The 22,614-nt window shown below is 48.0% G+C and overlaps 10 protein-coding genes across 11 annotated transcripts; 4 read left to right on the top strand and 6 right to left on the bottom strand.

Moving 5' to 3' along the window:
- Window positions 1-8: 8 nt before the first annotated feature.
- LOC136192857 (uncharacterized) lies at window positions 9-2,185 on the bottom strand. 2 transcript variants are annotated; one of them, XM_065981595.1, is made up of 4 exons: window positions 2,082-2,185; window positions 1,619-2,030; window positions 757-1,243; window positions 9-697 (listed from the first exon to the last, which is right to left on the bottom strand). In XM_065981595.1, the coding sequence occupies exons 3-4, from the start codon at window positions 1,196-1,198 to the stop codon at window positions 171-173; spliced, it is 969 nt and encodes a 322-aa protein (XP_065837667.1). In that variant the 5' UTR covers window positions 1,199-1,243; window positions 1,619-2,030; window positions 2,082-2,185; the 3' UTR covers window positions 9-170. The 2 variants fall into 2 exon arrangements, with proteins under 2 accessions (XP_065837667.1, XP_065837668.1); XM_065981596.1 differs by lacking the exons at window positions 1,619-2,030; window positions 2,082-2,185 and having other exon boundaries at window positions 757-1,263.
- On the top strand, window positions 1,341-2,597 carry LOC136192859 (uncharacterized). Its single transcript, XM_065981598.1, has 5 exons — window positions 1,341-1,830; window positions 1,887-1,954; window positions 2,011-2,052; window positions 2,102-2,175; window positions 2,226-2,597. Exons 1-5 carry the CDS (start codon window positions 1,745-1,747, stop codon window positions 2,517-2,519), a joined length of 564 nt encoding a protein of 187 aa, XP_065837670.1. The 5' UTR covers window positions 1,341-1,744; the 3' UTR covers window positions 2,520-2,597.
- On the bottom strand, window positions 2,432-7,120 carry LOC136192854 (general transcription and DNA repair factor IIH helicase/translocase subunit XPB-like). Its single transcript, XM_065981592.1, has 37 exons — window positions 6,797-7,120; window positions 6,697-6,737; window positions 6,596-6,641; window positions 6,418-6,542; window positions 6,278-6,358; window positions 6,190-6,224; window positions 6,098-6,143; window positions 5,972-6,046; window positions 5,841-5,915; window positions 5,666-5,779; window positions 5,574-5,611; window positions 5,493-5,526; window positions 5,380-5,442; window positions 5,196-5,323; window positions 5,101-5,140; window positions 4,981-5,047; window positions 4,855-4,929; window positions 4,776-4,804; window positions 4,650-4,722; window positions 4,521-4,591; window positions 4,422-4,470; window positions 4,318-4,362; window positions 4,204-4,268; window positions 4,067-4,159; window positions 3,947-4,012; window positions 3,842-3,883; window positions 3,765-3,787; window positions 3,641-3,712; window positions 3,443-3,587; window positions 3,358-3,387; window positions 3,267-3,306; window positions 3,157-3,206; window positions 3,036-3,104; window positions 2,949-2,978; window positions 2,841-2,894; window positions 2,708-2,782; window positions 2,432-2,662 (listed from the first exon to the last, which is right to left on the bottom strand). Exons 1-37 carry the CDS (start codon window positions 6,819-6,821, stop codon window positions 2,537-2,539), a joined length of 2,355 nt encoding a protein of 784 aa, XP_065837664.1. The 5' UTR covers window positions 6,822-7,120; the 3' UTR covers window positions 2,432-2,536.
- Window positions 6,611-7,734, top strand: LOC136192860 (protein DGCR6L-like). The gene is made up of 4 exons (XM_065981600.1): window positions 6,611-7,017; window positions 7,068-7,228; window positions 7,285-7,394; window positions 7,464-7,734. Exons 1-4 carry the CDS (start codon window positions 6,866-6,868, stop codon window positions 7,560-7,562), a joined length of 522 nt encoding a protein of 173 aa, XP_065837672.1. The 5' UTR covers window positions 6,611-6,865; the 3' UTR covers window positions 7,563-7,734.
- Window positions 7,735-9,637: 1,903 nt separating this feature from the next.
- Window positions 9,638-10,958, bottom strand: LOC136192858 (uncharacterized). Its single transcript, XM_065981597.1, has 9 exons — window positions 10,847-10,958; window positions 10,731-10,792; window positions 10,631-10,676; window positions 10,524-10,580; window positions 10,358-10,468; window positions 10,205-10,301; window positions 10,064-10,143; window positions 9,891-10,001; window positions 9,638-9,825 (listed from the first exon to the last, which is right to left on the bottom strand). Exons 1-9 carry the CDS (start codon window positions 10,910-10,912, stop codon window positions 9,745-9,747), a joined length of 711 nt encoding a protein of 236 aa, XP_065837669.1. The 5' UTR covers window positions 10,913-10,958; the 3' UTR covers window positions 9,638-9,744.
- Window positions 10,959-10,984: 26 nt separating this feature from the next.
- Window positions 10,985-11,464, bottom strand: LOC136192861 (prefoldin subunit 1-like). The gene is made up of 2 exons (XM_065981601.1): window positions 11,406-11,464; window positions 10,985-11,346 (listed from the first exon to the last, which is right to left on the bottom strand). Exons 1-2 carry the CDS (start codon window positions 11,424-11,426, stop codon window positions 11,008-11,010), a joined length of 360 nt encoding a protein of 119 aa, XP_065837673.1. The 5' UTR covers window positions 11,427-11,464; the 3' UTR covers window positions 10,985-11,007.
- LOC136192856 (trans-1,2-dihydrobenzene-1,2-diol dehydrogenase-like) lies at window positions 11,435-12,722 on the top strand. Its single transcript, XM_065981594.1, has 4 exons — window positions 11,435-11,662; window positions 11,714-11,883; window positions 11,932-12,304; window positions 12,364-12,722. Exons 1-4 carry the CDS (start codon window positions 11,467-11,469, stop codon window positions 12,633-12,635), a joined length of 1,011 nt encoding a protein of 336 aa, XP_065837666.1. The 5' UTR covers window positions 11,435-11,466; the 3' UTR covers window positions 12,636-12,722.
- A 19-nt stretch (window positions 12,723-12,741) lies between these two features.
- On the top strand, window positions 12,742-15,068 carry LOC136192855 (uncharacterized). The gene has a single exon (XM_065981593.1). The coding sequence runs from the start codon at window positions 12,742-12,744 to the stop codon at window positions 14,917-14,919; it is 2,178 nt and encodes a 725-aa protein (XP_065837665.1). The 3' UTR covers window positions 14,920-15,068.
- A 122-nt stretch (window positions 15,069-15,190) lies between these two features.
- On the bottom strand, window positions 15,191-18,254 carry LOC136192845 (CTP synthase 1-like). The gene is made up of 16 exons (XM_065981581.1): window positions 18,005-18,254; window positions 17,645-17,815; window positions 17,306-17,406; window positions 17,134-17,250; window positions 16,967-17,050; window positions 16,839-16,919; window positions 16,619-16,773; window positions 16,425-16,557; window positions 16,283-16,371; window positions 16,129-16,223; window positions 16,015-16,077; window positions 15,916-15,959; window positions 15,769-15,865; window positions 15,661-15,716; window positions 15,514-15,610; window positions 15,191-15,462 (listed from the first exon to the last, which is right to left on the bottom strand). Exons 1-16 carry the CDS (start codon window positions 18,168-18,170, stop codon window positions 15,227-15,229), a joined length of 1,785 nt encoding a protein of 594 aa, XP_065837653.1. The 5' UTR covers window positions 18,171-18,254; the 3' UTR covers window positions 15,191-15,226.
- Window positions 18,233-22,579, bottom strand: LOC136192844 (PAX3- and PAX7-binding protein 1-like). The gene is made up of 11 exons (XM_065981580.1): window positions 21,337-22,579; window positions 21,164-21,284; window positions 20,909-21,100; window positions 20,650-20,849; window positions 20,445-20,592; window positions 20,265-20,383; window positions 20,137-20,213; window positions 18,821-18,887; window positions 18,613-18,762; window positions 18,398-18,558; window positions 18,233-18,345 (listed from the first exon to the last, which is right to left on the bottom strand). The coding sequence occupies exons 1-11, from the start codon at window positions 22,552-22,554 to the stop codon at window positions 18,261-18,263; spliced, it is 2,538 nt and encodes an 845-aa protein (XP_065837652.1). The 5' UTR covers window positions 22,555-22,579; the 3' UTR covers window positions 18,233-18,260.
- Window positions 22,580-22,614: the final 35 nt, after the last annotated feature.

The raw sequence follows: 22,614 nt of genomic DNA, 5'->3' as shown, positions 1-22,614 counted from the left end.
ACCTGGAATTTTGATTATCCATCCTGTATAATTGACTCACGTACAAATACAAATGTAGATGACTACGAGGAGTGCACACATAGGAAAATGATTCAAAAATGCTATACACCAAGCAACGAAAAAAAAAACCCTGAAAAGCTACTACGAAATACCTGTATGAAAATGAAAGGCTACGCGTGCCTAGTTTGACGCGTCGATGAAGTATTCACGTATTCACCCCCCTGACCCTGAGCAGTCTGCTGTAGTGCTTTTGTCCTCTTAAAATCAATTTGCGTGTACTCTGATCCAGGTGGCGGCTTCGTGGAAACGGGTTTGCTGCTGCTACTTGATCCTACAGTGACCTCAGCATAATTAAGACCTGGATTGGATGATTGAGACATGGGAGGTTCAGAAATGGGATCATCGCGTAGTTTTGGAATGATTTCTGCGTAGTTTGTTTTCTCGGCGGCGGCGGGCCGCTTGCTACTACTAGTCTTTGCAGAATCCTGGTTGCTGAAATCCATATCAGCATAATTAACTCCACCATCAACAAGTTTAGCTGCTGCCTGATGTTCAGTTGCCTTGAAATCAATAACAGCGTACTTGCTACGCTTCTTGTTCTTGTCGCTGGAACTGGCTTCCACCTGCGCTATCGGCCACTGCTTAGACGTCGGCAAATCGAGGACGGCGTAAGACAATCCACGTGACTCTTCAGGCCCTAAAAGAGATATCAATAAAAAAACAGAAATACAGTACAGTTCACAAATGACGTCAGACCTTTTCCTGCCTGGGGCCCAATACCGTCAGGTGAATCGGTTTTATCCGGGAGAGCGGGAGAGACGACCCCATCCGCCCCTTCGCCGCCTCCGCCTCCGCCTCCGCCGGAGCCGACACCGTCGTCGTCGTCCGACGATTTGCGTTTTTTGATATTCGTCTCGACGAGACGAAATATCTGCTCGGCGCCGCGCGTCGAAAAAGCGTAAATTCCCTCGCCGGTCGGACATCGGCGTCCGGCTTCGAACGAGAAGAGATTCTCGTCGTAGCCGTAGCGTCGGAGAAACTTGAGCGGCCACTTGATCGGCTCGTCGTTCTGATGCAGAACGAGATGAGTCGCCGTCACTTCGAGCTCGCCTTCGCCGACGACGCGATTCTGATCGTCGAGATTTTTTACGCGAAAGCGACCGCGATTCTCTTTCGGCGCGCTGTTCAGGCAGCCCATGATTTTCTTTAGAATGCTATTCTTCTCCTCTTTTTGCCACTGAAACTGAACGGCGCACGTACGCGCTTTAGTAAAATATAAAAGTGCTTCTACGAAATCGCGACGTATTCGATACCGGAAGTTCGAACGCTTTATACGAGCATTGACGCAGTACAGGTGGATCGAAGACCCCCGAAGGTTCGCTTCCGCGCGCGTTCGTTTGTTCAACTACTCTACGTGCGTCGCTGCTCGTCTCTACTGTCTACGTGCGCGTTGGAACGTTGGCGGTGGGGAAAGCGATCGTTTGCGCGTATGCGGGGGAAAAGCGCTATGAGACAACGCGCGTGGCGCCTCTATGTTTCCTACAGAAGCGTTGACGCGAGGTGACGCCTAAGGACCGTGCGGAATCTCTTATCGTTAGCGCAAAAAGCGACGACTTGCCTTCCTGTCCTGTTGTATTCTTATTGCATTACTTCGACACCGTGCCTTCCAGCGCTTCAAATTGTTTCGAAAGATGCGGCAGAGGTCGCGAGAGAGAAGAACGCGAACGATGGAACACGCCTTATTATGTTATACGGGGAGTTCCCTCGCGAAGTCGAAGGGATGATGGCAGCTGATTTGCTGGCTAGCCTCGAACGAATTGCCGTTTCCGTGTAATGTGCGACGACGTTGTAGAGTTGACCGTATAGCAACGCGTTATCACCTATAGCGTGCAGAAACTAGACGGTCTACACGATTCCAGCCTAATGTCACTGAAAACGTATCGAAACAAACCGAGTACGGTTTCCATTATCCTACCTACCTTTGTGCTAATGAGAGGTGACAACGCTTAGTGGCTTCGCTCATTCTCGACCTACGAGAAACAATAGAGAAAAGTAGGGACACTGCGTAGGCTTATCCCCGCCTTCACGTCTTTGTTCATAGCCGAGAAACTGATTTGTGAGCTGAGACAGAACGTTTCGGATCTTGAGACTCGAACGCAGTCGCCTGACGTACTTGTACGGTGTGACGTAATCACTCACAATATGCTTAGCTTATTTATGCGCAGTGCGGAGAATTCGCTTCGGACGTGTTGACGATCTTGCAAAGACTACTGACAGCCTACGTGAAAGATCTTGCAATGAAAAACAAAATTGTGAACGATTTGGAGCGTTCTCCAAACGACGATCAAATTGATCTCTATGTCGATGCATGGCGCCTTTGTCCCTATGTTGGACACAGGCAGCGGCAGAACGAAGGAACCGACGCTCGAGAAACAGTGAAGAACGTTCTGTTGGGTATGGCCTGCGGAGAACACAGCATTCCAGTCTACAGAGTCCTGCAGAATCTAAGCAGTCATTAGGACTCCATACATATTATTTATCTAAGTTTCTTAAATAAAGGATGCTTGAATTGCTTTGCTTTTGAGTGACTGTATTCCATGTATGTCATGTTGTCGGCGCCAGACATCGAAGCCATCGATGATACCCGTCTCTTGACGTCGGACTAGGCAAAAACTGCGTGAAATTAAACCGAATCTAAGCCGTTTACCTTTGACTTGAAGCCTGACGTAAACAAGCCGGTCATCCTTTCCTCCTCCGCGTCTGCATCGCTTGCGGCAAGGACCTGTTAATCCCAAGAGCGGCAATTAATGAATAAATAATAGCGTAAGAGGAGACGAGACCTTCTGCAGTATCTCAGCCTGTTCTCGTCTGGTAGAATAACCCAAGTCTTGCTCCTAAAACGAAGCAAAGCATGTACCAACGTAAATGCGGAGGGACGCATTTAGAACCTCTTCCAGTCCAGCCAACTTTGTTACTACCTTGTAGTAATAGCATACTATAGAATTACACAGAAACTGCTTTATATAAGGCATTACTTTGTAAGAGTATCCCTGGTTGACGAGGAAACGCTGCCGTTTTGTTGAGTAGTGCATTTCTTGGGTATCCTATCGTGGGCATCGTCAACGCTACGAGCGCATGCAGGAGGCAAGCTTTCACCTGAGACACGAGCGAATAGAAGTAGGCATTGAATTCTTCAGCTACGGAGTCTATAGCACAAAGACGGTTTAAAAAAAAACCTTCTCGTTTATCCAGTTTCCAGTTCTTGCCTTTTTTCGCTCTAAGAATTCTTCCCAGCCGTTGTGCTTCCTATTTAAATACGACGCTCTTATAAAGTAGTGCTTAGCTTGAGAAGCGTACTTGTCTTCTTGAACCGCCGTGAGACGAAACCTGAATTTCAAGTCCAATAACTCATTAATTAAAGTCGCAGCGCTACACGACTTGCCTGAATCAAGACGTTGGCTTCAGGAAGGTCAAACGAGTTGTCGCCGACTTTAGAAATAAATATGCAGTTCAATTTTGGGTTGTGAATGAAATTCTGCAAAATTCTCAGCCTCTCCGACTGGCTCGTGGGCCCGTCAATGAAAGGCCTAAGAAAGGCAGAGTGACAAGGTTTGAGTCATAAGTAGTACAGAAGTCCAACCTATCCATCTTTCTTGCATAGTGTCTCAGAGCAAATACGTTGTCCGAGAACACAATTACTTTATCGTTTCGTCTATAAGAGGTGCAAGTGAGCACGTAGAGAGAAGAGAGACGGCATCTCGCACCTCTCATGATAGCGAACGAGAAACTAAAAGAACGAGAGACTAAAAGGACTTTCTATAGGCGAAATAACAGTCATTACTTGACAGGCTCTATACTTGTTTGGATTCATAACACAGAGAAGCTGCAGTAACGCGTCAGAAATAGTCAGTGGAAATAGAACGGAACGTTGAACAGTTCCGTTTACCTTTCGTTTCCTGCTTCTCATTGTCAGGTATTCTCTGTAAAATTCCGGCGCCATTGGGCACCAAACCTAGCTCAAGGAGTTATTTTATATATATAAAGATGGTACGATGGGTTGTCGTACCTCGGCACATTGAACCTTGGCGATGTATCCTGCGTCTTGAAGCTCCATCCAGTTCGCCTCGTAGAGTTTAGGGCCAATCAAGAAATTCAGATCCTAACCAACGATATAGGACTTGAACGCCGTTTATCTTCTAGTACTTGAATCAATTCGTCTTCACGGACTAGGGTAGCAGTCAGGCCAAGTTTGCAGTGAGACTGGACAGCTGGGAAAAAAATGAATCGGCGAGAAGATTCTGGGACTGAAATAACTACCCGTCAGAACGCGTCGAAACTTATTTGCTGGAATAGTTTGCACTTCTGCATGTGAAGAGTAATTAGTAGTCGCGCGAGGAGGGTTGAAGTCGTTTGTCACATACCGTCTAGGATCATCAGGCCCCACTCCCGACTCTGAAGAAATTCCATTACCTTGAAGAGATGAGGTCAATGAAAGAGCGCAGCTCAAGATTTCTAGCAACCTTTTCTGATTCCCACGATCGCTTTTGAGAATGCGAGACCATCGAATAGGTACTGATTGCTATATTGCAACCTGAAAAACGATACATACGGTAGATGAAGAAGAAGAAGAAGAGAATTCGTATATGTACCATCAGGTTTGTCTTTGGCATCAGATGTGAATCTACAAATTGCCGAATCTTCAACAGTAGACCACATTTTAAACTAATTGGCACGAAAAATTATAGATCAAAAGAAACTCTGTAAGAAAGTAAGACCTGATTCCTCCACTGCTCAACAGCCACACCTGAGCAGAATCCTCTAATAAACATTGATCGATAACCCCATCACTCGTACCTGACGTGCATAACACCAGACAACGTTTCCTGATAGTGCAAGCAGCTGTGACGCCAACAAGCGTCTTGCCAGCCCCTGAAAACGCAAATATAAAGCGACAATCACAGCTATTGATTGGCTAATGACCGCAAGGCAGAACGATAACTCCAGAACGAGCACGTCCATTTCCAAACATTTTTCGAAGGCTCTTTTCCTTACGGTCAATGTTTTAAAACCGTCTGTGGCAAACGCTTTGCTATACATTACCTGATAGGGTCGAAGTATTGTCGAAGGTCGAAGGTCTATGCTGAAAGAGAGAAATGGAGATCAGAAAACGATGCCATGATTTCTTTTGATAATACTTTATATCAGGATTAACGGTGTCTTGTCTGAAATCGTATTCAGCCAGAAGCGGATATTCGAGCTCAATGCACCTCTTCTGCAGAGTCTCAATGTACTCCTGTTTCACTTCAAACGACACTACTTGCGTCTTATAAAAAAGATTCTGAAAAGAAGAATTCAAACGTTACTATTACTACTACTAACCTCTTCCTGATCCTCTTCATCTTTTTCGAGCCGCTCAAAATAGTCATGAATGTCTGTTGGTATCTGCGTCGAGACGATTACCTAGTTTACACCCAGGTCTCCCTCTCCCTTACTTCCGCTTCATTGGTTTGCTCAACATTCAACTCCCTAAAGACGATACCAGCCTTCAATCCAACATAGCTGAAATTCCTTACGACTCTCCTAGGGGATTTTCCGGATCGGGTTTGTTCAGCTAGAAAGACAGCAACATTGCCGCATCTCTCCTGGCCTCTCGCACTCTCTTTACCTTCAGCAACGACTTCCCGCTGAGCTGCGAAACGAGCAAGTCCTCGTCTTCTTCCGAACTTCTCAGTCGCGCAATGGCAATTTGCGGATCCTTGAGCAGCGTCTGCAATACGTCCTAAACACAGAGAGAGAAAAAACGTTTTGGAAAAGTGACATGTCGAAGACGAAACTCAAACCGGATAAGAACTCTCCACGAAGTATCGATTGTGCTTGAGAACGAGCTTCACTTTGCCATAACTCAACGTACACAGCTAATTCAAAGAAAAAAACGTCATCGAGAAGAAGAGGACAAGGTGCGTGCACTCGCTTTGATAAATTCCACAATGCCATCGGGTATAGTAGTCTTGCTGAGCCTCTTCAAATATTCAATAATATCTTCTGTCTGCAGACAACACTTTGATGATAGATAAAGGAATAAACGTCATGTTCTCGCCTGGAGTCCAACCGAGACCGCGGCATACAACGAATACGCAGTCAATCTACAAACGAACTGTGAAAAAAAATAAAGCCACGACAATTTTCTACCGAAACTCGTGAATGTGTATAGGCCTCGTCACAGGCTATATACGAAGACTTCAGTAAATAGAACGGGTCAAAATCAAAACTCCCCTACTTCGGCAATAGCGATAAGGAAATCTTGAGCGTGCCGATAAACGGGCGAGAACGTCTCCAGGAAGATGTGTCCATCAGGCACCTTGGAGTCAGACGAATGAAAAAAAGAGAGAGAGAGAAACGATTGCGTCGTTTTCGTACGACGTAGAGCGGTCTCGATTGATGATCGAGCTTCAATTTCATTATGCCGCTGTAGTCTTTGGCACCGAATTCGTCCTGAGCCGTTTCCGACGCCACTCGTTGCGTCGCCGACTTGGGTAGGTCGCCTTGGAAATATTAGGGCTTTATTGGGACCGCCGTGCCAATCGGACTGGTCTACTTTCTGCTGTGAGGAGATCGTCGTCGTCGCTGTCGTCCGATTCGTCCTGGAGACTTCGTAAGTCATCGAAGTGTTTCTTCCCTTGGTGACGTATCGCTTACGTATTGCGCTTTCCGCTTCTTCGACTTCGACGAAAATAAGCCTTCGTGCAAACAAATCCAATGGTAAGGTGAAAGAAGCACGGAGGACGATGTTCTTAACTGTTTTTCGATCTCTTCTTCGACATCTTCTACGGGATGTTGAGCTCCGCCGTGTCCCGCCTGTTGATGTATGCAAGGCCAAGGTGGTCGATTGTATAAGGCCCACGTCGATCCCAGCGTTCTCGCTCGCGTCCGAGAGGAGTGGAGTCGTCAGCAGACTCGACAAAAACGGCACAGTCGATATGTGGACGTTATTCGCGAGCTAGCGGCCAAATTATCGGAGTCGGTCGTTCGCGCCTGCCTTCTTGCCAAAACAAACTTCTCTATTTCAGGGAGCAGAGACGGAGAGTGTCGTCTGACGTGATTTACGACTTGGCGACGTCGCTTCTCGACGGCACCGTGTTCGAAATCGTTCGCGAGCTCGAGGAAATTCAACAGATTCTCGAACGAGACTTGCTAAACCGACGAATGAAAGTGGTCAACGTTCAAAGAGGTGCGCAACTAAATAATTCGATTACGATGTCACCTAATTTTTGTCCGGTTTTTCAGCAAGTCAAAGTGCCGAAACGCCCGAGGGAGAGGCCGCGATGCGGGAGGTCGATCAGGGCATCATCTTGGACCTGGATCAGCGCGTAGCAGAACAACAGGCCACTTTGCAGGTTCGATCGACGATAAGACTCGTTGAGATTGGCTCATATGACCATTTTTAATGAGTTGGTTTGCTGCAGAGAGCCGGAATTCCTTGCATGATGCCAACGAACAAGCGCGAGGACATCGTTCTTCAAATGGAGATTCTTCGCTGGATTCAGCGGCTTTCGCGACTATAACTTCAAGTTGTCTATAAGAGAGAAAAGAAAAAAACAGCGGATAAGATTGTTTTCTTGAACTGGTTAGAACCGGAATTTGTTACTGTATAGTCGGGTAGATCAATTACACTTGTACCTCGCGGCACGAAAACGAAGACTGCGCGGCGTTTCTTTCATAAACAGTGCTTCGCTACGCAGTCTGACTTGAGCTCTTGGTCAACGGAAGCGTTTCTTGAAGAATTTTCCACTTCTGGTCTCCAAGTCACGCAGTGCCATTGATCTCCGCGCGAAAAGAGGAAACGTTGAGTTCGGGAAGAGTCTCCAAACCTAAGATCGTGCTAAGATCACACATCTGCGAGGCGAGACTGAGGCAAAAGGGAAGAGTTAGACGCGTACGCGGATACACGGAGCTAAGTCATTTCTATATCACTATATTTTCGCCCAAATTCTACGAACAGTATAGGAATGTAGGTTTTAAAAAGTCTAGTACTAAAAAGCTATCTAGTACTTAGAGTCGCGTATATAGTCAATTCCATCCCGTCACGATTTGTCGCACGATTTCTGCCTGGCGACCTTCGAGCTGGGAGGTCATTGCAATCGATTCGCTTGAGGATCTTCTCAGCTTGCCGAGAAGAATGTCAGTCGCTCGCGGCTTCGTAAACAAAGTCGGAGTGGAAAGAGATAAGACACGGCACGCGACGAATTCGGCCCGCCTACTCCGAGAAACGCTGTCGTTGAAATTCGAGTAGCTCACGCTGCGAGTGTGAACGTCGGCTTTGAGACGATCCTCCGAAGTGCGGACAAAGACGGCGTCGTCTTCGTCGCATTCGGCCAGCAGCGCGTCTTCGTCATCGACGTAGACGGCGGGGGAGATGACGGCGCTGTCGTCGGAAGAATAGTCGTCGCCGTTTTCGGTCGACGTGCTGCCGGTGCGTCGTCGTTTAGCGACGAAATGCTGGAATTCCTCTTCCCACGGCTGTTCCGGCGAGGGCGAACGAAGCGCCGTTGCGGCGAAGCGCTTCATGCTCGCCGACGTTTTCGTGCCGGCACACTTGCAATAGCTTTCGGACGATTCGAGATTTGCGCGAGGCTGCAGACGTGTCATGGTCGACTGGTTGGCTTTGCGGAAGCTGTCCATGGTAAAGTACGGTTTATGTGTAGTAGTCGTCGTCGCGTCGGGGTACTGTATGAGCAGTGATTGCTCCGACGCGATCATTTATGTCCTCGTTCGCTCCTCCCTCTTGACGTCATAGGAGTATAATTTCCGGGAGGGATTTCAGCCGCGATGAGAGGATGCGAAAGCCACGCGCATCCAATGTCGACAAGTCCTAAATTGCGGACTCCAGGGTCAAGAGAACGTCTTAGTGGATGCTACTATCGATATCTCGCGTTCTCATTGCCTAAGTATAGACATGGGCGTACTCTACGCATATGCAGGTGCATCATCGTTCGACCTAAGAGGTGCGCACCATATAAGGTGCAGGCAAGCTGCAAGTCGCTCTACTAAGCCTAGGATTGACAAAATTCCAAATGTGCCTTAACAGTCGGTGCACGGCTTCAAAACCCGATCGTTTATGCAGCGGGCAACAAAGCATAACAGACATCTGCATACGACGACGCACTGGGCGCGTGCTACGGTAACCTAAGCGAGATGACTGTGCCGAGGTAGATCCCCCTTGTGAGAGCTCTGAGGGGAATCGGCGGGGAATCAATAATTTGTGCAAAACAGGAAAATATTAGAATACTCTCTCACAAGATTTCCTACAATCGCTTGACTAAAAACACGATTTCAGCCCCACCCGGCAATTTCAGGCAGCTTATCTTTTCCTGTGATGAAAATAGATGATTATTCTTTGGGCCTCTCTGTTGCCCTTACTAATGTGTGACATCCCTCAAGTCATCAGGCGTTAAGTGCTAGGAGCTCAAATGTTCTGCCGACAGGCGCGGCAATGTTTGTAAGCAGCTTGCACAAACGAAATCAAAACGTGCCGAAGTAGGATTGCTTTGCACACTTGACGAAACGTGCAACTCCCGCGAAGCAAAGGAAAAGGCACTCCCCTGTTTATGCACGAGCTAGTGTGCGTGGATGCACGAAATAGAAGAGTAAGCCACCCGTGAATCAGAGCCCGAAGACAACCAAATACAAAAAGTGCTGCTGAAACTCTAGCCGACCAAGTGCACGTGCATTGCCTCCTCTTCCTCCTTATCGTCGTCGCTGCTTTTTCCACTTGTACACCACGCGACCGTCGTTGCCAGTTGTCTTTCTCGCCTTTGCACCCTTTTCCTTCAGAAACAACAATGAGTCACTGAGTATGTATCGGCGACGTTCTCATCGAACCCTTCCCTCACCAGGAGATGTTTTCGCAACTGCTGTTGCTCGGCAATGCGAGCCAGCTGCTTCTCACGCCCAATTCTCTTTTTCAGTTCCTTGTAGCTCGCTGCGGTCGCCTTATCCAATTCCTAAGAACAACATACATCGAGTTCTAGTTCCACTTTTCGCTGTGAAGACTGCTACGCCTCACCAGGTTCAGAGGTTCGCTGTCCACCGCTCTTGATTTATTATTATAATCTTCGCCGTGTGAACTGGGCTCAAATTCCCCTTCTGCAACCCCAAAACAAGCAGTCCCATCTCACACCTCGTTAATAACAACGTTTGCACTTGCCCTCTTTTTTAGAATCAACGAAAAAAACGTGTTCATTTGGACGTTTTCCTCCCTCCTTTTTTAGTAGGTGTAGACCACTTCGAAGTTTATCGATTTTCTGTTGCGCGTCATTTATTCATTTATTTATTTACACCAACTCACAGCAAATAATACCTTTGCCTCTTGACTACGTTTCATCAGCGTGTATGTTAGATCTTGACTCTTCATTAGTTTCAATTCCTCTTGGGTAAAATTATCGGTCGACGGCTGAAAGTGTTGCCCGTTCTATTATTTAATTATTTATTTTCATTATATTTTCACTGCAGTTTCCAAAGGTAACCTTCAGCTTAGTATTGACCATTTTGTAATAGAACTCGTCCGGATTTCTGTTGCTCGCCTAGATGTGCCGATCGAACGAAGGCAAAAGATTCCTCTCCCCAGACACACCTTTTCCTTGAGAACTTTTAGCTGGTCTTGCTTACGGTGGTAGTCACTGGATCGGAGCAGTAGTAATTATTCAGATTCGTATCCCTTATCGATTGTTTACCGTGCTCTAAGAACGTAGTCTTTGTGCTTTTCGAGTAATCCGAACTTTCGTCTCGCGTACGGCTAAATACGACAACGCTCGACTCTTCTCCAACACGCGAGCGATGAGTCGATTGCCTGATGCCGCTCTTTATGTGACCTTCGTCTCGACTTCGCCGCATTTTTGAAAGCGGAAGACGACATGTGTGTAAGAAAGGAAATCCCGTAGGAGGCGCAAAACAAGTCCCGTACGCGTGTACACAATGAATCGTACAGTAATTTCGAGTGAATCTATTGCTTTAGGTTCGACCTTGGCGCTGCAATAACATCTCCCTAATGCTATCTTCGCTCTCTTTTAAACTCTTCTTCAAATACTCGTTCTGCGCTTCGAGTGCCTTCACTTTCTCTTCCTTCTCTTTGATTTTCGTCTCCTGCATGTCCTTCACGGTCGCGACGCTCTCCAAAACGAAAAGCCGTCCGCACGATCGATAGACGCGCGTGTCCTGCGGCAGCTCGGAGACTTCTTTTTGCGTGAGCTTCGCGTGGCGAACGCCGATCTTGCACTGTTCGATTTCGCTTTCGGCTCGCTGCACTCGCTGAGCCGTTTCCACGGCTTTCGACTGCAGTTCTATAAATGCCTAGGACATACAAAGCGTAGGACGTACAGAAAAGCGACGAAGAACGCTCGCATTTTCACTTTTTTCAGCTCGTCGTCCATTTTTCGATTCGGGAACTCTGCGAAACCCGTATAGGAGAAGATGACGACTCGTTGGGGAATTTGCTCCGCTGGAAAAATAGCGCACGACTTCGCAACGGCGCTCAAAACGCTTCCAGCGTCCGATCATCGAGTGTGCGCCGTCGCGGGACGCGACATAGCACGCGCGCAGCAGTTTGCAAGCAAGCACGGCATACCGAGAGCCTACGGCTCCTACGAAGAATTGGCGAACGACGCCGGTGAGGAAATGCGGAGAGTTTTTTTGCACTTCTGAAGCGTCAACGCTCTAGAAATCGACGTCGTTTACATCGGAACGATTCATACGACTCACGTTGCCGTGGCGATCCAGATGATGAATCACGGCAAGGCCGTTCTGTGCGAAAAACCGTTTGGAGTCAATGCGAAGGAAGTTCGCCGAGCAATTGCGACGTCTCGTGAAAAGGGCACGTTTCTGATGGAGGTACACTGTAACACACATTGCCCACTTTTGAAGATATTTTCCTTCTAGGCGGCTTGGAGTCGATTTCTTCCGTCGTGGTTGGAACTGCAGTCTCAGATCGTTTCTGGTGCCGTGGGCGACGTTCGTATGGTGCTTGCGTCGTTTGGCTTTCGAATGGGAGACAAGCCCATCGATCGGCTTGTTCGCAAGGACATGGCTGGCGGTGCCATACTCGATATTGGAATATATGCTATTACCATTGCATCGTTTGTCTTCGGCGACGAGAAACCGATTTCGATCAGCGCCGCTGGAAATCTTCTCGATACTGGGGTCGACGAGCAGGTGGGCATCACGTTGACGTATGCAGGTGGAAGAGTGGCCAGTCTGGCCATTTCCATTGGAGCACATTTGCCCTGTGAAGCCGTTGTTGTAGGAACTAAAGGTACATTTAGTATTATTGAACTGATCCCGAAGTCGGCGCGCGAGTGCCTGTTTTTCTAGGCTCTCTCAAATTGCCCTATCCATTCTGGAGTGCCACCAAAGTAGAGACGCCGACTGGAGTCAAAGAATTTCCTCTGCCAACATTGGAAGGCGAAGAGTACTGCTTTACGAATAGTGCCGGCTTGCGATACGAAGCGGAAGACGTGAGAAAATGCTTGCTCGCCGGAAAGAAAGAGAGCGACATTTATCCGCTGGCGAAGACCGAGCTCATAGCGACGTTGATGGACGAAGTTCGCCGACAAGTGGGCGTCGTGTACGCTCAAGACAAATGAGAACTAAAAAAAGAGACGCATTTTTAACCCTTTTTTTTCTACTGGTACACCTTGCGTACCATGCAACGCGCGTTGTTGTTATTTGCAGTAGGCGTGGCTTTGCGTCATGGAAAACGAACCGAAACTCATTCGGCTCTCCCGTCTTCCTAGCTCTTCGGATCCTGACGGTCGACGAGTCGATTCGGACGCTTCTATTGTCGTCGATTCGCACAGCGGAGACGTGCAGAATGGCAACGCCTCCGCGACGACGCACCTGACCGACGGCGACGACGTCGGTGAAACGGAGCCGGACGGGATTATTAGCGATTTGAGAGACTACGTGAAGAAGAACTACAAAGAGGCGACGAAGCTTTTCGTTAGACGATGTGGAGTGCGTCTCGGCGAACTTTTCTATTGGATTTCTCGACTTTGCTTGACGTTTTGGGTGCTGGAGGCGGCCGTCATGATCTGCGCTTTCTCGGTGAATTTCGTCTTTCAGTTCGTCATCGGCATGTTTCTGCCCGTTATCAAGGACGAGAACATTGACGAGAGTTTGGTGAATGCCGGCAGTTTTTTCTTTCTTCTCGCCGTCATCTATCCCATTCTGATTGTCATTCCCGTCCCGTTTGTTCTAGCCAAGGAAGTTTGGTCAGCCGACGAGCTACCCAAAACTCGGCTGATGGTCGAGTACATCCGATTCCGCATCGAAAGAGCGATGGAATACAAAAACAAGCCCAATGATAGGGTATCAACGGTGCTCAAGGTGTCTAAGACCTGTTTGGTCATCTTCATCTTCATTCTGTCGGTGGCAATAGGGCAGAGCAAGGCGCTCGAGCTCTTCTTTCTAATTGGCCTATTTTTCGGTTTCATTTTGTTTCTATTTTGGCTTGGCCTTCGTCTCGTTGTCAAGATTCTCGCTTATAGGCGAGACGACGCCGTCTTTCCGACGACAGCCATATTGCGTGCCATTCGCTACCATCCGCCGTCAGGCGAAAGAAACAAAATCAGCTTTCTCAGAAGTGAAGCCGGCGTTGAAGATGAACGAAGAATTCGATACAAGTGCATTCTCACCATCACGTTTGCCCTTCACGTTCTCGTCTCCGTCTGCGTCGTCGCACCGGCCTTCACCGAGCTCGGCACGCCGGCGGGATTTATCGTTCTCCTCGTCTTCTTCCTCGTCTTGGGCTTGATGTTCAGCTACTACAGCGCTTTCTCGTCGAACGAACCCCTCTCCAAATACAATAAACCCCAATACGAGTCGCACCTGAAATGTCTGGGCCTTTGTCCGCCGACGCACGACAGTCTCGCCGACGGCTGCATGACCGTTGTATTCGTCGGCATCGTTCTCATCGTGACGCTCGTCCTCGCCAACGTATTCGTCAGCCATTCTTACGAGTCGTCGTGCGACGTTATTCCGCCGACGAACGCCACGTCGTCGCGAGCGGCGAGAAGCGTCGACGCAATGGCCACCGCCAAGTACGACGTCTGCTCTCAAACGTGGCTCGACAGACTCGACGTCGTCGACTTGGCTCTTCTCGCTCACGCCGCGTACAAAGACGAAGCAAAAAGCGGCGAGAACGGCTGCACAAACGAACTCAACGACTTTCTTACGGCCTACTTTCCAGCAGACTGGAACTGGACGGTAGTTGGAAAGCCGACCGGTCGAGAACTAGTCGGCTTCTATGAACTCTACTCAGCCCCTTTGAACGTGACCGTTATAGCCATTCGAGGCACGCGCTTTTCTCACTTGACCGACTTGATGCAGGACGCCGATCTCTACACGGAAGCAGCGACGCTCCAATTCTTTTCTCTCTTCGTCCCCACCACTATTCTTCTGCCGCTTGACACCGTCACCACGATTGTCTACTTTTCGTCGTTCATCGAGCGAATGTTTCACAATTCGGCCAAATATTATTACGATACACTAATAAAGTATATTGAAAGCAAGCTGGAATTTTATAGAGGACGCGTTCTCATTACCGGTCACTCGTTGGGCGGCAGCATAGCGAAGATCGCCGGCGCCACGCTCGGCATTCGAACGTTCGCTTTCAACAGCCCGGGCCTTCTATTTTCGCGTCGCAAGTTCAACTTGGATCAACGTGCGATCGACTTGACGGCAGTGAACGTGGCAATGAAAAATGACATCATTTCTGAAATTGATCGGCTTGGCGGCACCGTCCATCACATTGACTGTCCGACTGACAGTCTTCTGACGTGCCATCGCATTTATAGCATTGTTTGCGAATTTCAAGATAAATGTCAGTTTCCTAATCGACCATTACCGGCGGATTGTTCCAATCTCTAATAACTGCAGCACCTAGATAATTTTAATTTTACAGCTACATGTACATTACATGTATTGGTATTGATTGGTAGGTAGGTAGGTAATCTTTTTGTATGGTTTTCTAAGGACATTGTAAGGTGCTATGGAACATCCTCCAATAAAAATTTTCTTGCTGCATTTCAATAGACGTAGAACTCAAAAACATTTCAAGCGGTGACGGCCACAGCCAAGCAAGCAGCTCCATAATAAAGCCAGTGATTCTACCCTCTGGCCCCCCCCCCCCCCCCCCCCCCCGTTTCCCCATCCCAATTAAATAGAGGTAAGAGTTTTACATGTCGTCTTCAGTTGCTCCAGAGTGAGTGTACGCAATAACTTCCTCATCGTCGCTGTCTGACTGCGCGATGCTCCCAAATTCGTGGCTGGGAGAAATACGACAGCCTCTTTCAATAAAGAGCTGAAGCTTGTTGCAGCTAGCCAGTAAGAGGCCAAGAAAGGGCGGTGACGGCTTCAGAGGGCGCGTGAGAAACTCCGGGTGATATTGAACGGCAGCAAAATAGGGATGGCCTGCACAAAACTTGATTGCATTGCAGAGGTCAAGGTTACTCAATAATGTACCTGGTAACTCGAGAATCTCCATTCTCTTGCCTTCTACATCGCGACCGACGAATTTCATCCCGTTCTTAGAAAACGCGTCGACAAAGATGGGATTCACCTGAGAGATTGGCATCATAATACGGAATCACTGCAGTTGAAAGGGCTTGCTTCGTAACGATGGCGATGTCTTTCGTCAATTTCATCTTTATTGCCATACAATTTCCCTTGAAAGAAAAGGAATGTGTTAAATTGAATATAGATTCAATTGAAACCTACTCAGAACTCCTGTTTCTTCTGTGAAAACAGTTCGCCTCTTTCCCAGTCTCATTGTGCCACCCATCTGACCGGGATTGTGTTCTGGCATCTCAATGACCTACGACAAGGATATCAAGGCTTCTTTGCGTCTTTGCAACGTTTACTTACCACTTTCTTTGAAGCGTCTGGATTGAACTCGGTTGAGTGAGCATCTGACAATCATAAAACCTTTTCTTTCAAATACAGTATTGCTTATCACAGGTGCACCTTCCCAATTTAGAACATTTCTTGCAAATTCAATGACAGCGGCTTGAAACCCAAGACAGATGCCTGAAAAGCAAAAAAATAAATACATGAAATACCACACCTTCACGTACTTACCCAAGAAAGGAGTTTTGCTTGTCCGAGCATAATTGACTGCTAAAACTTTCCCTTCAATTCCACGGGACCCAAATCCGCCAGGCACCAAGATGCCACTATAAGAAAACGTTCATTTACGCCGTAAGATCAGCAATCTTCTTCACTCAACGCTCACTTGGCACTGCACAACGCTTTCCAAGCACCGTGATACGACGCGGGATCCTTTTTCTGAGAGACTGGCTCCAAAGACTCCGCTTCGACCCACTGAATAGACTCTCTAGACTCTAGACTCTCAATAATTTTGCGGTAGTGCTTACAACAAGATTGAGTTTCCTATTTAGAGCCAGAGCAGCGTGTCGGACGGCTTTGATCAATGATATATACGCGTCCTCCAGCTTGGTGTACTTTCCAACAATTGCTATGGAAACTTCCTCCACTGCTCTATCATACCTTTTAGATCGTGGATCAGTGATATTTTACAAACGCCATCTCCCCTCTCTCCTGTGTGTACCTGTTGGCCAAATCTCTCCACTTGTATAGAAACGTTCGTGATTTGGGACTGCTGATTTGAAGCTTCAGACGTCGAGCAAAGAAAGAAACTAATCCTGCCTGCTGCAAGAGAAGTGGGACACGGTATATGGAGGGGCAGTCTTGAATGTTGATCACCTAGGTATAGGTTATCAGAGATTATGAAAAAAAACTTATTTCCATTTCCTCCGCATAGAACCTACATTTTCCAAATCGACATGACAAAAATTGGACACCTTTAATTTAACATCGTCATCCATTTTTGATTGGCTTCGACATATAATCTAAAATAATCGTCTCCTAATGTTGCTAAAACGAGGTGAGGAATTACCATGTCTGCAGAAAGACCCAAGCCACGAAGTTGTCTAACACTGTGCTGGGTCGGCTTCGTTTTGTGCTCGCCCGTTGAAAGAGGCTAGGAAAACAATTTTTTTAGTATCATGACAAATGTGGCATGCAGACGCATTTCTAGCTTCTTCTAATCGCAATAAAAAGTACCTGAGGTACGAGACTGACCAAGAGGCAACAGAAATTGTCTTGTCCAACGCGAAATTGGAACTGTCGAAAGGCTTCAAAGAAGGGCATTCCTTCGATATCACCCACAGTTCCGCCAAGCTGTCGCACGGGATGAAATATAATCAAGGAGACGAGGACACAGACACTTCCTCACCTCAATGACGCAAACGTGCGGCTCAGCATCGTCGTCGTCCACGGATATCTTGGCTACGCGTTCAATCCAGTCTTGAATAGCGTCGGTGATATGGGGTACAACTAGAGGGGGAAAAGCCCCGTTATTAAGCAGACCTAACGAAATCAATATGCCGAACTATTCTAGAACATGCATCCCCCCCCCAAAGTGACTTGGTATTACGTCAAAACGGGTGAAGAAGAGAAGTCGCTAACAGTAGCGGTTAATCAAGACTGCGTTGCGCACACAATGGCAAACAGTAGTAAGACTTCTTCCCCGCCCTCCCCGCTCGCGCCCCCATTTCGTTCGGCGCCCGCGCACCTTGAACGGTCTTTCCGAGATAGTCGCCGCGTCGTTCGCGTTCGATGACGTGCTTATAGATCTTTCCCGTCGTGATATTGTTGTCGCGGTGAAGCGTGACGTCGAGAAAGCGTTCGTAGTTGCCCAAATCGAGATCGACTTCGGCGCCGTCATCCAAGACGAACACCTCCCCTGCCAAGCCCACAAAGGAAACACGAGATTATCTCTTAGACGATCGCGTTAGGGCAGAAAAGGAGACAGATTCGTCCGCGTGCGAGCGTGGAAGAGAGAGAAATCGCGAACAAAACGCGCAGCACGTGCTCGTCTCGCATCCTCGCGAGTCGCGCGACCCCTAGTTCTCGTAACGAAGAGCCTACCGACCGTGTTCGTACGGCGAAAAGGTGCCGGCGTCGATGTTGAGGTAGGGATCGATTTTGATCGACGTAACGCGAAGGCCGCACGACTTGAGAATCGTTCCGATGCTGCTCGCGATGACGCCTTTGCCAATTCCGCTGATCACGCCACCCGTGACGAGTATGTACTTCATCGTTTCGAAGAGAAATCGCGAAGGAAGCGGGAACCGCGTGAAAAAGGGCGGGCGGGAGAGGACGTACTGTATACAATTTATTCGCTGATATCAAAGGCACGTCCCGGCTACTTGGCGGGCTCCTTCAATCTCGTTCGCCGATTCGAGCATACGTGCTATCCTTTTGATATAGCTCCTAAATAGTCGCTGTAGCTTTTGTATGTATGTGCACTTGATAAATATCTCACCTCGTCGTTGCTTGATCTTGACTGGAACTCCCTGCTACTGCTGCTGCTCTGTCAAATCGAGATGCCAAGCTAAGGCAAAATCGACAGAGCGGTTCCATGATTTTCAACGTTCTGCTTCCTTTCAAACTTTCGAACCAATGTATTGGCAAAATCGCAAATATCTAAACAGGCAACTGAAGGAATGGTTCTCCACTACATCTCACTGACTGTAGTACCTTTTCACATTTCAGCAAAATTTCGTTCAAAGTCGATGTAGAATATTGTAAACCGAGCAGTAAATACCTGTTGATTACGCTATCAATGCAAAGCTCTTGAAGCACAGAAGAGGCCAGAATACTGTGCCACTGTGACATCGTTTCCAAGAGCTATGAAGAAGATACAGGCATTCACGTACTAATACACATGTACATGCACAACAGATACCTTAACTGAAGACCAAAACTGCTGTTCAACAAAACTATAAGCACCAGTGGATTTATCTTCTAGTAATCTGAAAGAGGAAAGAGAAAGGCCCGTTCAAAAATTTTTAGGATCAAAACGTTAGTGAAATTTTGAACTGAGGCCCCTTCCGGAGCTCAGAAACGGTCAAAAAACGCGCCTCCGGTTACGTAGCAGTTTTTAAAGTAAGCCTGATCATCCTATGCTGTTAGATAAGAGGTTATTACGATCAAATTAGTACAGTGAGAGTGAAACTCGAACTGAGGTCCCCTTCCGCGCCTACGAGACCGTTAAAAGTTCAAAAAAACGCGCCTCCTTTGCGTACAAAACTTTTAAAAGTAGAAAAAAGATTACGACACATGATACAAACCACACGGAAGACGGTGCTATGGAGGTTTATCCCTATCAGAGGTGCCTCACAGGCGCAGCGGAGAGAGTGGACGTAGGAAGGCCGTAGCCCTTGTCAAGTGAGGAAATTGACCAGCCACCGGGCTATGATGGTCACACCTTGGGGAGAGTTGCCTGCTCCCTTCTATCCTAGCCACAATCTCTTGCTCCTGCTACTGATAAGTACATGTAAATGCTGGGTATTTATATAGGAACCCCTACAGGGCTACCACGACTGCAGCTATTCATCACCAAAACGTGTGCCGTTTGAATCGAGACCTATGCCAATCGGCTTCAAATGCAATTTTGACCGTGATGCTGAAATCTATTTTGTTCCAAATCAATTGGAAAACGAGAAAAGACGACGACTAACGCCTGCTACGTACGTAAGACACGCCCTGTCACGCTACATTGAGGCAACCGTGACGCAGTACGCGCGATCGCTACGAAATGCTTTATACGCGAAGCAGAAGCGAAAAATCGGCTGCGAAGTACATTGTGAGTCTATTCTAGAGACATTCGGTCACTATTTGAACGCGAAAAGCGATCGGATACGCAGCAACGGCAATACGCTTGGTCAGCAAAATCAAGGGTGTTATGGCCGGCTCTATAAATGGCAATCACAAGCGTGCGCTACAGATGTACTTGACGGACACTTGACGCGATGAAACAAACAAAACTAAGATTTTTACCGATACCGAATACTGCGCATGGCGTGCCGTGTGCTAGGATATCGAGAGTGAAGGTTGTGTATGTATACCCCCCACGGGCAGTCAAACGTGCGCTACCCTTAGATACTCAACTACATCAACGTTTTCTCCGGGCTTAAAACTTTGGTATTGTAAAGTAGACTGTGCCGTTCGTCGCTACCGTAAAATGACGTAACCGGCGGGGCCTGAATGGTAGAGACTTACGATTTAGGATACAAAGGCAAATAGACATCATTTTCAAGTGCCTTTTTTATTGCTGATTGAATAGAAGATGATAATATCTAGACAAATAATAGCGTTCTTATGGAAGACAATAGGGAATGCAAGCAGACCTGCACAGCCTTGCTCGTGCTTTTCATTGTTGGGTACTCGTCGACTAGCTTTAGAATGAGAGAAACGAGACGTTTAGTCTGCCTAGCAGATAAAACATTCCACACATTTTCAATGAGAACTAAAAGCAGAACGAGACATTATTTTATAAACAAAACACCAGCGCATTTTCCCCTCCTTACACGACAACTTTGCCACGAGAACTTTTTCTACAACTCTCGGCACTAAGAGAAGATCGGCGCCGTCAATGGATTCGCCAGACTTAGCGTCAAGTCCAAAAGAGGACAACGTCTCAAACCAATCGCTCTGCTCAAAGTCTATGCAGTTTTCCTAGCCGATTAGATACATGTATAAATAACTGTCTACCACCACCAACCGCAAACCTACCTCTAAGGGATTCCACTCTATCATTTCAAGACGTATGAACGGAGCAAATACACGCGGTAAGCACAAGTCGATATAAGCTTCCGAGTAGGCAGAGGGATATAGCAACCTCCACTCTTCAAATCGCCTTATAATGACGTCCAGCGAGTAGAAGTCTTCGTGTACGTCGTCAAATACGTCTTCTCGTCTTTCGAGAAGACTCTCTTTTGAGAATGAACAATTAAGACTTCCAATCACTGACTCTACATATAGATATGCGTACCAGTTTCTGTTTGAAATGATTCGATTTCAGATTCCGTCTCTTCGTCGTCCGTTGACATTCCGTCGTAATGAGACGCTCCATCCGTTTGCTTCTGTCTTCGTCTTCTATCCCTACGTCTCGCAGTCTTTCTCTCAGCCCTTTCCCTTCTCGCTTCCTTTTCTTTATCTGACAACCCTTCTCTCAACGATTGCTCTACAAATAGAGACACCCGACAAGCATATAAACAGCCACAAGCCGTGGCCGTTTTTCCCTTACTAGCTGGATCATACAGCTCCGCTTCCTCGGCCACATTTTGCCGCCTTCTCGCTCGCAGCTGATCCGCTCTCTGCCTCAATAGCTCATGATACGAGGCTTCAATGTCATCAATTTCCTCAAGCTAAAACAAAGGCACGATGAGACACGTCCAACGCAAAAACACCCCACTCAACCTTCTCATGAAGACACTGCAAGAGATCCCGAACGTATCCCCTCATGCCTTGATAGAAATTATACCGTTGCCCCACTTCAGCAGATTGATTCTCAAGCGTCCCAGCCATTCTCTCAGCATCCGCACCATCCCGTCCAAACTGATCCTCCCTCCCCATCAACTGAGACCGAACTTCTCGCACGGCCCTCAAATTCATTCTCAGCTGTTCCGCAATCGATTCCACGTCGACGGGCGGTTCGTTCTCTCCCAACGGAATAAACGACGCCTCGACGGGAACGCCGAGAGCACTCGCCAAAGCGTCGTAGTCCTCAGGCTGAATAGTCTGCGGCACAGCGCCCCCTTTACGCATCTGCTCCTCCTCCCAACGCTCCAACTCGTCGTCGCCGTCATCATCGCCGCCGCCGCCGTCCTCAACGTTGCGTAGCGCCGTTCGCATTGCCAATCGCTCCTTGCCGCGCACGTACTTCTCCGAAACGCTTCCGAGACCGAGTCTAGATTCCCGATCGCCGTCGCCGCCGTCGTCGTCGTCGCTGCGATCGTCGTCCGCTTCTCGCACAAGTCGCGAGACTCGGCCTTTGCCGTTGCCGCCGTCGTTTTCGTCTTCTTCTTCATTTTTGTTGAGTGGAAGAAAATCGGCGGCGATTTCCGCTTCCGTCGGCGTTTCCTGATCGCGCTTGCGCGCCAGCTCCCGCTTCTTGCGGGCCGCGTGAATCATCGCCGCGTCGGGAATTTCGCTCAAGGACGAGGGGGCGTGGACGCGAGCGACGTTCGAAAATTTCGATTTTTCGACCACCGGTGCCGCTTGCGCCGTCCGGAGAGCGGCCAGTCGCTCGGGCGTGTATTCGCCCGGCGCCGACGTTTGAACGATCGGCTTTGCTTTTGTTCCGACTCTTTTTTGGCGTTTGTCTCGTTCGACGAGCTTCACGAGGCGACGACTCTCCGCTGATTTTTTCACCTGGAACACCTCGGTTTCGTCCTCTTCCTCGTCGTCGTTGCCAAAACTGAGAAGGCTCTGGGGTTTTCTTTCCTTCTCGACAACGGTAGGGGCTTCGTTAGCGTCGAAGCTGAGAAGATTCCGGGGGTTTTTTTCGATCGTCTTCTTTTCGACGGTGGAAGAGGTCCGATTGGGACCATTCTTGCCGTCGATAGTTTCTTCATCGTTTTCGACGTCAACTCTACGTCGAAAGTTCCTTTTAGACGGTTTTTTTGCGGAGAACATGGAGATCGGATATGGAATTGGCACCGCGTGCGTTATCACGCTAAATCATTATGTGCATTA

Source organism: Oscarella lobularis, chromosome 11, assembly GCF_947507565.1.
Source record: "Oscarella lobularis chromosome 11, ooOscLobu1.1, whole genome shotgun sequence".
Lineage (NCBI taxonomy): Eukaryota > Metazoa > Porifera > Homoscleromorpha > Homosclerophorida > Oscarellidae > Oscarella > Oscarella lobularis.
Note: the sequence above shows the minus strand (reverse complement) of the source record. Positions and strands in the feature narration are given on the sequence as shown.

Bases quoted from the DNA above. Each gene is read 5' to 3' on its own strand.
- LOC136192857 (XM_065981595.1), bottom strand. From the start codon at position 1,198: ATGGGCTGCCTGAACAGCGCGCCGAAAGAGAATCGCGGTCGCTTTCGC. The intron at 698-756 runs GTCTGACGTCAT...TATCTCTTTTAG, and splicing joins TGGGCCCCAGGCAGGAAAAG to GGCCTGAAGAGTCACGTGGA.
- LOC136192859 (XM_065981598.1), top strand. From the start codon at position 1,745: ATGTTATACGGGGAGTTCCCTCGCGAAGTCGAAGGGATGATGGCAGCT. The intron at 1,955-2,010 runs GTACGGTTTCCA...GACAACGCTTAG, and splicing joins AACGTATCGAAACAAACCGA to TGGCTTCGCTCATTCTCGAC. The intron at 2,176-2,225 runs GTACGGTGTGAC...ATTTATGCGCAG, and splicing joins CGCAGTCGCCTGACGTACTT to TGCGGAGAATTCGCTTCGGA.
- LOC136192854 (XM_065981592.1), bottom strand. From the start codon at position 6,821: ATGTCGAAGAAGAGATCGAAAAACA. The intron at 6,225-6,277 runs GTAGGGGAGTTT...CTTCGTATATAG, and splicing joins TCCTTATCGCTATTGCCGAA to CCTGTGACGAGGCCTATACA. The intron at 3,884-3,946 runs GTAAACGGAACT...GCGTTACTGCAG, and splicing joins TGAGAAGCAGGAAACGAAAG to CTTCTCTGTGTTATGAATCC.
- LOC136192860 (XM_065981600.1), top strand. From the start codon at position 6,866: ATGCAAGGCCAAGGTGGTCGATTGTATAAGGCCCACGTCGATCCCAGC. The intron at 7,229-7,284 runs GTGCGCAACTAA...CCGGTTTTTCAG, and splicing joins AGTGGTCAACGTTCAAAGAG to CAAGTCAAAGTGCCGAAACG. The intron at 7,395-7,463 runs GTTCGATCGACG...GGTTTGCTGCAG, and splicing joins AACAACAGGCCACTTTGCAG to AGAGCCGGAATTCCTTGCAT.
- LOC136192858 (XM_065981597.1), bottom strand. From the start codon at position 10,912: ATGTCGTCTTCCGCTTTCAAAAATGCGGCGAAGTCGAGACGAAGGTCA. The intron at 10,581-10,630 runs GTGTGTCTGGGG...CGGCACATCTAG, and splicing joins TAAAAGTTCTCAAGGAAAAG to GCGAGCAACAGAAATCCGGA. The intron at 10,144-10,204 runs GCAAGTGCAAAC...TTGGGGTTGCAG, and splicing joins CGTTGATTCTAAAAAAGAGG to AAGGGGAATTTGAGCCCAGT.
- LOC136192861 (XM_065981601.1), bottom strand. From the start codon at position 11,426: ATGGACGACGAGCTGAAAAAA. The intron at 11,347-11,405 runs GTGAAAATGCGA...TGTATGTCCTAG, and splicing joins TGGACGACGAGCTGAAAAAA to GCATTTATAGAACTGCAGTC.
- LOC136192856 (XM_065981594.1), top strand. From the start codon at position 11,467: ATGACGACTCGTTGGGGAATTTGCTCCGCTGGAAAAATAGCGCACGAC. The intron at 11,884-11,931 runs GTACACTGTAAC...TTTTCCTTCTAG, and splicing joins AGGGCACGTTTCTGATGGAG to GCGGCTTGGAGTCGATTTCT. The intron at 12,305-12,363 runs GTACATTTAGTA...CTGTTTTTCTAG, and splicing joins CGTTGTTGTAGGAACTAAAG to GCTCTCTCAAATTGCCCTAT.
- LOC136192855 (XM_065981593.1), top strand. From the start codon at position 12,742: ATGGAAAACGAACCGAAACTCATTCGGCTCTCCCGTCTTCCTAGCTCT.
- LOC136192845 (XM_065981581.1), bottom strand. From the start codon at position 18,170: ATGAAGTACATACTCGTCACGGGTGGCGTGATCAGCGGAATTGGCAAA. The intron at 16,774-16,838 runs GTAGGTTCTATG...ACCTATACCTAG, and splicing joins GTCATGTCGATTTGGAAAAT to GTGATCAACATTCAAGACTG. The intron at 16,372-16,424 runs GTAAGCACTACC...GAGTCTATTCAG, and splicing joins ATAGGAAACTCAATCTTGTT to TGGGTCGAAGCGGAGTCTTT.
- LOC136192844 (XM_065981580.1), bottom strand. From the start codon at position 22,554: ATGTTCTCCGCAAAAAAACCGTCTAAAAGGAACTTTCGACGTAGAGTT. The intron at 21,285-21,336 runs GTTGAGTGGGGT...CCTTTGTTTTAG, and splicing joins TGCAGTGTCTTCATGAGAAG to CTTGAGGAAATTGATGACAT. The intron at 18,888-20,136 runs GTAAGTCTCTAC...TTCCTCTTTCAG, and splicing joins TTGCCTTTGTATCCTAAATC to ATTACTAGAAGATAAATCCA.